The sequence below is a fragment of the Schistocerca gregaria genome, chromosome 6 (genome assembly GCF_023897955.1).
Source record: "Schistocerca gregaria isolate iqSchGreg1 chromosome 6, iqSchGreg1.2, whole genome shotgun sequence".
NCBI lineage: Eukaryota > Metazoa > Arthropoda > Insecta > Orthoptera > Acrididae > Schistocerca > Schistocerca gregaria.
The window spans coordinates 308315234-308327265 of record NC_064925.1 but is presented as its reverse complement, the minus strand read 5'-3'; the positions used below and the strand labels follow the sequence as shown (position 1 = coordinate 308327265).

The following is a 12032-nucleotide window of genomic DNA, read 5'->3' as shown; positions in this document are numbered from 1 at the left end:
TCCCGCAAAGAGCAACACTGACAAGAGATGACCGCACAACAAATTGTCCGCAACAGTCACTGCACCACCGTTGAGACACGAAGTTGACTTCACTAAGTTCAAGCGTTCATTTTCAGTGAGCCAACCTTCAGGAGAAGACTGGAAGACGCTAATCGTCAATTCAGGAGTTCTTTTGCAAGCCCAGAGCTCAGCAGAGAGACTCGCACAGCTCGAATACGTGTCGCAGGGATATATCACGGCTGGAGATTACTACAGTGGGAGGGAGTGTTCTTCGTGATTGGACCCAAGATCACATGACGGTAGCGAGAAGGTCTGGGGAAAGGTATTTCCCACTCACATTCTCATCCGGGACGCCTTTTCAGAGTGGTTCTCGGATAGAAGGGGTGGGGGGGGGGGGGGGGGAGGGGGATAGAATCAGTGGGACTGCAAGAACATATGTGGCTTTCGTGCAGCACGGGAGCCTTAGAGCAAATCAGTATGTCGAGCAAATCCTTTTGAAGCACGTTGTGCATTTCCTTCCATTTACTGGTTATGGTTTTACACCAGTGCCTTTCCCACATGTTGCGAGAATTGTGCAACGGTTCTTAGATGAAGTGGAGATTCAGGCCGTGGCTTGATCTGGTGAAGCCCCGATTTGAACCCTTTTGAGCATTTACAGGACTAGCTGGAGAGAAGAGCCGACCAGCGCTTTTCAGATACCCTATAGGACCTACGGAAAGCCCTGCTGAAAGAATTGGAGACCTTAAGAGGACATTGCAGCATTAAACAGGAGCATGTCTGTGGTTGATGGAAGAGGATGTATTAGATATTTTTTAAGATGCGAAGGAGAGGTCTGTGAAGTGTTGAAAACCGAAATGTAGGTACATTACCTTCAGGAGCTCCCTCAAATTTGTTTTGGCGTGTCAGTCCGTACGGTTTACTACCGCATTACAGGCTTACTTTGTTCATAATCGTCCCTTTTTCTAATTATTAGACACCTGGATGGAGACGCCAGTACCATAATATTTTGCCATAAAATAATAGATTAGTATCATGTAAGTGACAGGCTTTTAAAATAATTTTTACTACATTGAAATCTGTTTTTCGTGCAGGCTAGTGAATGTACCGCTAGTCTGCGAATCCAGCAAAAGTATTACGTGCCCTTTGCGGATAATGACAGTACGACAGTACATGGAGGATAAATACACGAGACGAGATGTAGATGTTAGTGTCAGGAAACCTCATGTGTCCGGTCGTAAAAATTCTGCTTTTACCTATTGTAAAAAGTTGTCATCTGCTAAATTTCACTCGTACTTTCCTGTGAAACAGCTAAGCTGTCAGCTTTTGCAAATGAATACTGCTTATTCATAAATTTATTTGTTTACTGGTGACAAGTAATCGCATTAATTTGTTTATTCACGACAAATAATTTTAACTGCTGGGTGTTCCAAGCAATACAGTGCTCATCTCCTAGTTCCCATCGCGACGTTCGAGTGAAGTGTCTCTTCTGTAGTTTACATTTGATTTAAAACAGTAACTTTTTATGTCATCATTCTTGTAAATAATGTGTCACGAAATGTAAGTAAATGTCATAGAATGCAAATGAGTTTTGTAAGCTATTTTTGTGTGAGGTGCAAGAATACAGTAAGGTTTAGAATCGCATCTGTCCTCGTACACACGTCCACCCCACTCCGCCACCTGGATTCCGTAAGGAATCGAACTTCCATGTATAAAATAGCTTCAAACGAGAATTTACATGTTTCTGAACAGGTCGATTTCCTCCTAAACTGTTGTAATGGGGCGAAACTACTGTTGTCCGGGATCTCTGGGAGAAGGCTCATCAGACTAGAACACATGAAATATTAGTTCTCTTTGTTACATTAATGAATGAAAGATTTACTAAACTTCCTCGCACGTATTTGCCACGTGGGTGCTGGATAATTTACAACTGCCATGGACTAGCAAAGCATCACTTGATGCACGAATTAACAAATTGACCTGCTGATGTATGGTGTTCAACTTTAATCACACCCAAGTTCATACAAAACTTGTAACTACTCTTTGGTCCTAGATGATGATGACTGCTGTAGCTGAGGATTTGAAATGGGAACGAGCTCTGCACAATGTTGATCTCGGTGTGAGAGCGCTGCTATGCTTAGAGGGAGGCGTGGTCTTTAGGAGCGCTTCTCATACGTCGTTGCGGATTGCACCGAACCCTCGCCAATGTCTGTGGTATCGATTTGCGCTATCGACTTCGGTGTGGCACTGCGATCTCTGGACGATACCATATAAACGGTGTGTCAGAGAGAGACATTCATTATTTTGCAGTAGATGTCAGCGAGAAAAAGTTTATTATTATATGCATAGTTTGTTTGAAGACGCTTGGTGCCGTCATTCTCAAATACTAGATGAATATATTCTGGATTTTTTGTGCATTGTTTGTTACGCTACCTTAAGACATACGCAGTTCTAACTATTAAATTTGACTTGCTGTGTGAAAATTTTAACGTAACATTATGCCTCTTAATGAGTAGATTATGTCAGCATTTTAAATTTTAAAATTCGCTCATTATTATATGAAAAACGGGAAATCAAACTTTTGTTGCCCCAGGAAGCCGTTAGACAGACAAACTGCTATAGGAAATAGTAATACAGGTTCTGGTGTGGAGAAGCTGTGGAAGCAGATAAGGGGCCACGTTGTCGTGCTGAAAAGTAATGTCTCCAAATGTTTTGTGTGAAAACTGTTAAAGCTTTTTAAATAAAACAAAGTTTATTAACATTTTACATGTTTATTCCTCATGTCTGCATACTTATTTCTTAACATAATCACTTTGGCAACGAACACATTTCTCCTAACGAGAGACTGGGTCGTTGATACCGTCATTGTAGAATGTTTGACTTTATAGACGGAACCACAACCTCATCTCTGCTTGCACAGCTTCATCACTATCAAAGTGAAATCCTCGAAGACGTGCTTTAAATTTTGGAAACGGTTGAAAATCGGATAGGGCCAAGCCGAGACTGTATGGAGGATGATAAATGAGAGTGATCCTAAGGCTTCGGTTCCCTGCAGAAATCGCAGCGCTTGTGTAAGGTGTGGCATGTCATGCTCAAGGAGAGAGCAGGTGAACTTTTCGTATTCTGAACTCGATTACAGCTCGCTATTTCTCGCGCAGCGATGTAGTTATGTTACAGTGACATGGGAAGCTCGACGTACACGTCATGTGCACAACGTTTCATGGCCATGCACCACAGTGTCCAGACTCGCGTGAAACATCCTGGAAGCTTATCAAAGAGGTATGATGTTGACACAGGTGTCCAGACCTGTAAGTCCCTTATTGTGTAGTGTTGTAATGAATTACTTATCTGTAAAAATATAGAAATCGAGATAGTTGAATCCTTTTTTGCTGACGTAGTGGCCATAATATCCGATACCTTCCAGGAAATTGACAGAATTTTGAGGAATAGAGGAAGGCACTTGAAATTAACGGCTTTTTAAGTGTCTGCGATCAGTAATACTAGATGACGGATTACATGATGCAGACATAACTCGTAGAATAACATCTGTTTGAAACAAGGGCTGTATGCTTTCAGGCGTATTCTATGCAAAATTGCCTTAAAAAGCAAGAGAAAATCTATAAAATGGCTGTAAGACCAGCGCTATTGTTTGTCAGTGAAACTAGGTATCAAAACAGACATATAAAAATAAGTTTCATAAATGCGCATATTACGACAGCAGCATTGAAAGACAAAGTGAAAAGTGATTACGTGATAGGCAGTTTGGAAGTCGTACCAGTAAATAAAAAACTCTTAGTATCCAGGCTGAGGTGGTATGGTCACATAACATGAAGACCAGATGATGATGTGAAAAATTGTCTTTCCATGGATACAAAGAGGAAAAGGGGAGGAACATATCAAACCGGCTGGTTGACGAACATCCAAAGTGATATGAAGAAGCTAAGTCTTATTGAATGCCAACTAGCGGAAGGGATGGCTCTAAATGACTAGTGAAGCCGACACCGAGTAATGAAAACGGCGATAATTTGAAGGTTTTCCATCCAAACACGTTTTACGCCAGAGATGGAGAAGGCCGAGAAGTTGCCTTTCGTCGATATGTCGCCCAGGAAAGCAGATGTTGGAAAACCAACGCATAGTGAGTGGCCCGTATCTCAACGGGCTTTGCTTTCAGCATCCATCTCAGAAGAGAGCTAGGCTGAACACACTAATACACTAGAGCTAGGACTAGGAGCACCTCGCCTCCGAGATAAATAATTTGCCCTTCCGAAGGAGTGTCTGTTCAGTTCATAATACTCTATCATTGTTGTCGGGGTGACGAAGACGCGACGCCGTTCAACAAAGCCAGGACGTCAACAATAGCGGTCTTCCATTCCGCTGTGCAACAATTATAATGTATGTAGAGCCGTAAATAGGAAAGGAATCTGACAAATCTTTCGGCCACCCAGGCAAATTAAGAAAATGTTGCGACCTGTTAAAGAATATCTCGCCCTGAGAGTGCCAAGGTGAGTGGTAGCAGTTAACTTGTGGCAGTCTATACGGACTACTACCAATTGCTGTGTTCGGCTTAAGAACAGATAGTATGAAAAATCAGCTGTGACCAAGCACATCTTGTTAAATGTATTTGAACATACGAGAATTCTGTCCCACGTTTCGAACTATTGACACACTGTATTAGTAGGCCCAGATTTGAATAACCGAAAACAGCGAAATATGCAAGCATTATGACCTAAAACGTGTATAAATAAAATATGACTTTATATTAGTTTATTTTAAAACACTCATGTTGATTTTTGTATATAGTCTGTAATAAAAAAATCCGCTTCTGAACAAAGTGCGCCGGCCGGAGTGGCCGAGTGGTTCTAGGCGCTACAGTCTGGAGCCGCGCGATCGGTACGGGCTCAGGTTGGAATCCTGCCTCGGGCATGGATGTGTGTGATGTCCTTAGGTTAGTTAGGTTTGAGAAGCTCCAAGTTCTAGGGGACTGATGACCTCAGATGTTAAGTCCCATAGTGCTCAGAGCCATTTGAACCATTTTGAACATAGTGTGAGTATAGTAGTTACTTTTTGTAGTGTTTAAAACCATCTGGCACTTTTAAAATATCTGTATGTGTCTGAAAAAAATATGAAGTACAGCGAAAACAACAACAACATCTATCCAGACAGCAAAACCCTGTTTTTACTACTGCACTCCACTTGTTTGCAGTATTCCGAATTAGTTAACACGTCCTGGCGCTCTTCAGCGCTGGATCACAAAGTGCGTTTCCAGATTTTCCATTTTCAAAGATCTACGGTTATCGCTGAGAATAGTTTTGCACCTGTCAAAGCTTCTCACTACATCACAGAATAATTCGGTGTCCGCAAATGTTGTCGGATTCTCAGAAAGACTGTCACTAATTTTTCGTAATGTAGAATATCCAGGATTCCGCTGGAGAACACTTGGCAATTGTTGTTCATTTCGTCAGCCACATGACCACAGTCTCGACTCATCTCACTTTACGCATGTTGCACAAAATCCATGGCGTCACACAATTGAATACCAGCAGGTTACAGTCGTGTGATGTCTTTTGATACCACTGAAAAGTTGACTTCGATGTATGCTAAATTTCCAGACGGGGTATCTGTAAAGACCTCTTTGACAGTTTTTATAGTACTTCATTATTATCAAGCTCAAAAAAAATAATCTTTATTTTGGTATATTTGGTGCACAAATACTCAACATCATCAAGCTAAGAGCCCCATCGTTTAAGAAAAAGCTGATGGGGGGAGGGATAGATAAGGTGCTTGTTCCTTGAATTTCAGCACTAGTAGCGGATCTTTCACACACATTTTCTTGCCACAGGAAATGAAAGTGTCACACAGGGTAATTTGATCTCTTCTCCTACTCCGTTGACGCATGTACAAGGCAAGTGACGTACGCTTTCCTGGTGTAGAAACGCTCAAGCCCCTTGGATACTTATGCTATGTATAAAGCATGATCTATTACTGAAGCAAAACTGTGTCTCTGTTTACATGATCGGGCCACAGTAGCTTCGTAGAGTAGACTAAGAAAACAGCAGTTTTCGAGTTGTGTACGCTCGCCAGAGTGTCTTACGTTTGGAGGAGAACCTCTCCAGACCCGTCAGCTTTTAGAACACTAACAACAAAATTTGCAACATAACGCCCGCCCACGTCGGAGGTTTCATGTGTGGACACCTAGACCTTACGGTCACAACACTAATTTGTATTCGTATTTTGTTGAGTACCTCCTCGTTCCTTTCTCATTGTAGATTCATCTGTAACAGGATGTGTTGTGTACTTCCCCAAGAACTGTCCGAAGCGTGGATTTTTCAGCTTCTCCAATGGGATGTTGCAAGTCACCATCCTCTCTAACAAATCGTTGAAGAATTATTGCATAGTTGCACTTTTTTCAAACAGGTGCCGTGTTTGGCGATATTACAGTGTTGGTTCAAATGGCTCTGAGCTCTCTTGGACTTAACATCTGTGGTCTTCAGTCCCCTAAAACTTAGAACTACTTAAACCTAACTAACCTAAGGACATCACACACATCCATGGCCGAGGCAGTATTCGAACCTGCGACCGTAGCAGTCGCGCGGTTCCCGACTGAGCGCTTAAAACTGCGAGACCACCGCGGCCGGCTATTACAGTGTTGTAGCACATTAAAGCGTTTTTCTTCACTAACTTCACATAGTTTACAAAATAATAGTTCCCCGTCAGTGCCTATGAACTTCTTTCGAAAATCACGAACAAACGTCGCAACTTCATGCTGTTCGAGTACTTTACTTTCGGCGTGTTGAACCAGATTGTGTATTCAAAGTGAACAGTGTGACCTCATGTGCGATGGTTATTGCGTCGGGAGCCTCCTTTGTTGGATTAATGCGCGTTTTGTCGATTCTGCGCAACACTGTCAGCAAACCGACCATTGCGTTACGCTGGTTGCCTGCTGCAGTCCTGCTAGACGAAGCTTTGTAATAATTGTGTTTATTTGTGACAATATCACCTGAAACATTCAAGAGAGTAAAATTTTGCGGTATTTATTCTTTTGTCCTTACAGATACGACAAATATGTGCATTTTTTGCAAAAATGTGACCTGTTGTTAGAAAAGTTGACCAAAATACATGTTACTAGGAAGATGTTAATGTGACCTTACATGTACAATAAAATGCATTTTTCTATTCTGGAACACCTGGATTCGTGCATAAATTGTTGTAAAATTCACCATAAAGTTCAGGAAAACACAAGACCTCCAACTGAGACGCGGGCCCTATTGATTCGAGGCGTAGTGAATGTCAGACCATGTGATTTTACTTGAATAGAGACACCGGCTATGCACTTAGCAATTCATGAAAGTGTGCACCTGATAAAGAAGGAGCGCAGAGGCAGACTCACCGTAGTTTACCGCCTGAGGCGAGTGCTAGGACTGCAAGCGAGATCGCAGTTACAATCTGTCGACGTAGAGGGTGCCACTTCGTTTCTGTGTTGTGATCAGCGAATTAGATGCCATCCTGTGGGCCTAAAAGCAGGAACATCACCAGTCACAACATTCAGACTAAGCTCCTGACGTCGATGATACAGGCAGACATCGAAAGCTGGAGATTTCATCCGAATTTCGCGCTCCATTAACCGAGAACTTTTCACTCAAAGAAAACATGCCTGATCGAAAATTCATGACGGCCTATGCGCAGGCTACAGTAAATGATTCATTCGTTTACAAAGCTCTGTATTTTCCAAAGTATTACATGTTCAGATATGAGTGGTGTATAAACTATGAATAGACCGTAAACTCGCCAACTTTGCTGTTTGCATTGTACAGACGTTATGTAGGTGCCCCCTCTGATCATACGACACACGTCCAAGCGGTACTCAAATGTTCGTTCCATACCTTATGTACGAACTTCCTGTCAAGGGTCACCACAGCAGTATTGATGTCTTCTGTCAGCTGTTCCTATGTTCCTGGCAGGGGGGAAGGAGGGGGGAGGGGGGCTACGTAAACACGGTACCCCCAAAGTAAAAGGATAGAAGGCATTACATCAGGCTAACTGACCTGGGGGGGGGGGGGGGGGGAGGCCATCATTCTCACCACTATGTCCCATCCAGAGATTGGGAAGTTCATTGTTCAGGTAACAACGAACATCGGTGCTCCAATGAGGAAGTCTCCCGTCTTTTTGGAAGATGATATTCCCGGAATCAGCTGTCAGTTGTGGAAATAACCACAACTGTATCATATCGAGGTACGAGCGACAGACTTCTCACAGAAGAAAAAGTCCCCCGCTACTAAGTCTGGGACATCACACAAAACCATAAATTTTCTGCTGATGTCTTTCATGCGCCACAATATCATGAGGGTTTTGTTCCCCACACTTTCACGTTGCGGGGATTAGCCTTGCAAGATAAGTGTAAGGTTGCTTCGTTGTTGAAAAATAACTTGGAGCCGGCCGGAGTGGCCGAGCGGTTCTAGGCGCTGCAGTCTGGAACCATGGGACCGCTACGGTCCCAGATTCGAATCCTGCCTTGGACATGGATGTGTGTGATGTCCTTGGGTTAGTTAGGTTTAACTAGTTCTAAGTTCTAGGGGACTGCTGACCTCAGAAGTAAAGTCCCATAGTGCTCAGAGCCATTTGACCAACAACTTGGAGGTGAAATGTTCATCGTCAAGTGCTTCCAACATAGTGGTGCAGAACTGAAGACCAGAGTCCCTACATCGTCGATATCGTAGCACAATGTTCAGTCTACAAGGTGGTTCTTTTCCATAATTGTTTCTCACTGCACGCTTCACTGTTATAATCAACTCGTAATTTGGAACACAGAAAAACTCTTTTCTTGCTTTGTCGCATTTTTGTCAACCTACTGGACTCGTAATGCAACTGAAGGGCACAATGCAAACTTGGGGAGTTTACGATTCTAGTGATGCATCAGTTCTATTCGCACATGTAGTATGTTGTAAAATATAGAACTCCGAAAACGAACGAATAATTCGTGGTAGCCCTGTGTGTCGAATCGTCTGTGTATCTCATCAGGCCCAATCGGCGACCTACCGCTAGCTTTGTTCGTTTCTCACCACTCGATTGTGTGCTACTGTTGGAGTCACAAACGGTGGCGGTCGAGTGTAGGCTAGTTCTGCGCATCTGTATCTACACCGTTCTCCGACAGCCAGTCAGCGTTCAGTAGTGTTCTGAGCGCTTGGCTGTGAATTTCGTACCCAGTGCGAGCACTGAACGTGATCGTAGTGAGTCATTTAGTGAATTTTTACGTCGTTTGTTGCTAGTTGTCTCGGTTGATGGCGGTACGCGACAAACTCAACACACACAAGCAAGTGAGAGACATAATTTGGAGGGTACTCGGTAACATCAAGCGCGAATCACTTGTAACCGCGTACCGCAGCTGTCGCTTTGAACCGGCAACAATGCAATCCTCGTCTTTTTCTCGGCCTCGATCGTTTGGGATTAGGACTATAGTTGGTAAAGTAAGGACGCTGTCTGTGGAGCGTGTGAAGTGAGTGGGCGTGTGGCGGCGTGTTGCAGAAGCAGCCGGCCTTCCAGATGGAGTGCGGAGTGTCCGCGGCGTACTCGGCGGCCAACGGCAGCTCACCGAACGGCATCATGGCAGACGTGCGCGGAGAGCGCAGCCCGGCCAAGTCGGGCCTGCACGTGCACTTCCCCGAGAAGGGCGAGGTCAAGGAGCGCCGCGAGAAGTTCCTCACCGCCAAGTACGGCACGCACCAGATGAGCCTCATCCGCAAGCGCCTCGCCGTCGAGATGTGGCTGTACGACGAGCTGCAGAAGCTCTACGAGCCAGCGGTGAGTACCAGCCACCACTTCACTTCCCCACTGGGCGCTTCTTATTGCCTCATAACTCGCCCATACTGCCTGTTGTAACACCATCGGGAACGAGCGGATGAAAAAACATTCCCGACTGTTCAAACGGGCGTGGCGCGGCTGTTTCTCGCGCCAACGTCAAGCAGTCAGCTAAACCAGGGCCTCCCAACGTGTGGTCCGCGGACCCCTTAGAGGGGTTTACACAGTTTAGTGCCGGAGAATGCGGCTTCTCTGTTCGACTGTTTCGGGAGTCGTTTAAGCGCCGGCTCACGGCGGTAGATGCGCTGAAACCTTTTACTCATGCGCGGAGCGAGCTTTGTCGACCACTCACAGCGCTCGCTGGCACGTATGTGCCCCCTAGCATCATTAAATGTTAAACTTGTTTTGTCAGTGCACTACCTATTTCATAAGTCAATTTTTGACCTTCAAGTTGTTTTCATTTATCTCTAAACCAAAGACTATTGATACTTCGGGGGGGGGGGGGGGGGGGGGGGGGCAGCATTAGGAACATGGAACTTGCACTAAGAAGCTTTCAGTTCCCATGGGCTTCGCTCTGAAATTTAAAGCTATTGTGCTCTTGACTGACTAGGGGTCCGCCATGGATTTTCGACTGAAGAATGGGTCCACCAGCTGAAAAGGTTGGGAAGCCCTGAGCTAAACTGTGCTACAATATTTCTGTCTGTAAAATGTCAATGTATCGATTTTTTAAAAGTATTGATAAACGAAACTGATACTTCCTATCCCTATATACGATATATCGATATCTAAATGACAGTGTCGAATCCCGATATTGTTATTTTATATCATATTTTTTTCGCAATATTGGATAAATATTTAGAACTGTCCTTTTTGAAATTGTTATAGAACATAATTTTAGTTTCATAGTGTGAAAGAGTCCTAGTACTTCTTGAGCTTCCATCACGTCCAGCCTTTCTCTTTGACTGTGTGAACCAAGTGTAGGTGGCACAAAGTAGTCCGATTGCACTTGGAGGTGGCGGTGTGAATGGAACGGATGTGAAGAAATAACACACCAGGAGCGTTAAAAAACAATTTTTAACGCAACTAGTGTGCTATTTCTTCACATCGCCATTCTTCAACAACAGTTGCTGACAATGATGAACAAAAATCCAAATGACAAGATTGGTCTTTGCGGGGGCGTAGAAATGTGAAAGGAAATACTGACTTAATCGGCGCTCGGCCCTAGTAACAGAAACTGCAGCAGTTAACTTCACCACGCAATTTTGACACTACACCTGTTAGGTCGCAGGCGTTTACAGAAATAAAAAATCTGAGAAATCAACATGCAGTGTTCCGGACAAATGCTGTGATGAAACCGAACGACCACCTTTTATTGTGTCACTTGCACGCAATTACGATCGTTAGCAAAGTGCCTATCACCAAGCGTTAACGTACATTTGTTTTCCTTTCGATTATTGCTCTAAGGGGGATAAGTACGTTGCTAGCTTGTTCATGAGCAGAATATCTAACAATAGATCAGTACTTCATTATACAGCTCTAAAACCGGTAGTATATTTACAATGTGCAGCCCGTATTTTTATAGGCTGGTACGTCGATATTTTTTTTTGTCGATATAGCGACACATTTTTACGATACATTGAGCTGTTTTTTTTAAATATCGAGGTATGAGATTCCCGATATTTTAAAAAATATCAACAGTCTTATCCTACACACGCAACCACCTGATGACAAATTGGTAGTGTGTAGGCGCTTTGGCCAACCGGCCGATCAACTTTCCTCGTCTTGTGGTGGGTTGGGTATAAGCAACCGACATCCGTACCTACACTTTACCCTACCCTCAACACCACTTCACTCCAGTAATTGTCCCGTGTGTAACACTGTTGTGCCAACCGCCCTTCAAAAGTTAGCCTTCTGCCACTGCGCCGGATTAAACGTTATTCAAATATGGCCAACATGGCAGTGTGAGAGGCGAACAAAACTTCGATGACACTGTTTCTGGAGAAGTTTGAAGAATACAAATGTTTGTGGGATTCATTGTGCGCGGAATATAGCGATAGAGATGGTAGAAATGAAGCACTTCCTTCTTTTTTTTTATCGAATACATGCTGTAATTGCGTAGGCTTCCGAAACCAGTCAGTTGACATAAAAGTTTCCTGAGTATGACATCGCGTCATAATGTAAAAAAACCGTACTGGAGAAACCAACGTTTCGTCTACGGTTACACTGACTTTTTTCTGAGTCTT

General features: G+C 43.8%; 1 protein-coding gene across 2 annotated transcripts in view; it reads left to right on the top strand.

Moving 5' to 3' along the window:
• Nucleotides 1-12032, top strand: part of LOC126277936 (protein phosphatase 1 regulatory subunit 14C) — an 866863-nt gene that overhangs the window by 376816 nt on the left and 478015 nt on the right. For both annotated transcript variants that reach the window (XM_049977519.1, XM_049977518.1), the window contains exon 2: nucleotides 9517-9792. In XM_049977519.1, the coding sequence (XP_049833476.1) occupies nucleotides 9517-9792 (276 nt within the window). The remainder of the gene's footprint in view (nucleotides 1-9516; nucleotides 9793-12032) is intronic.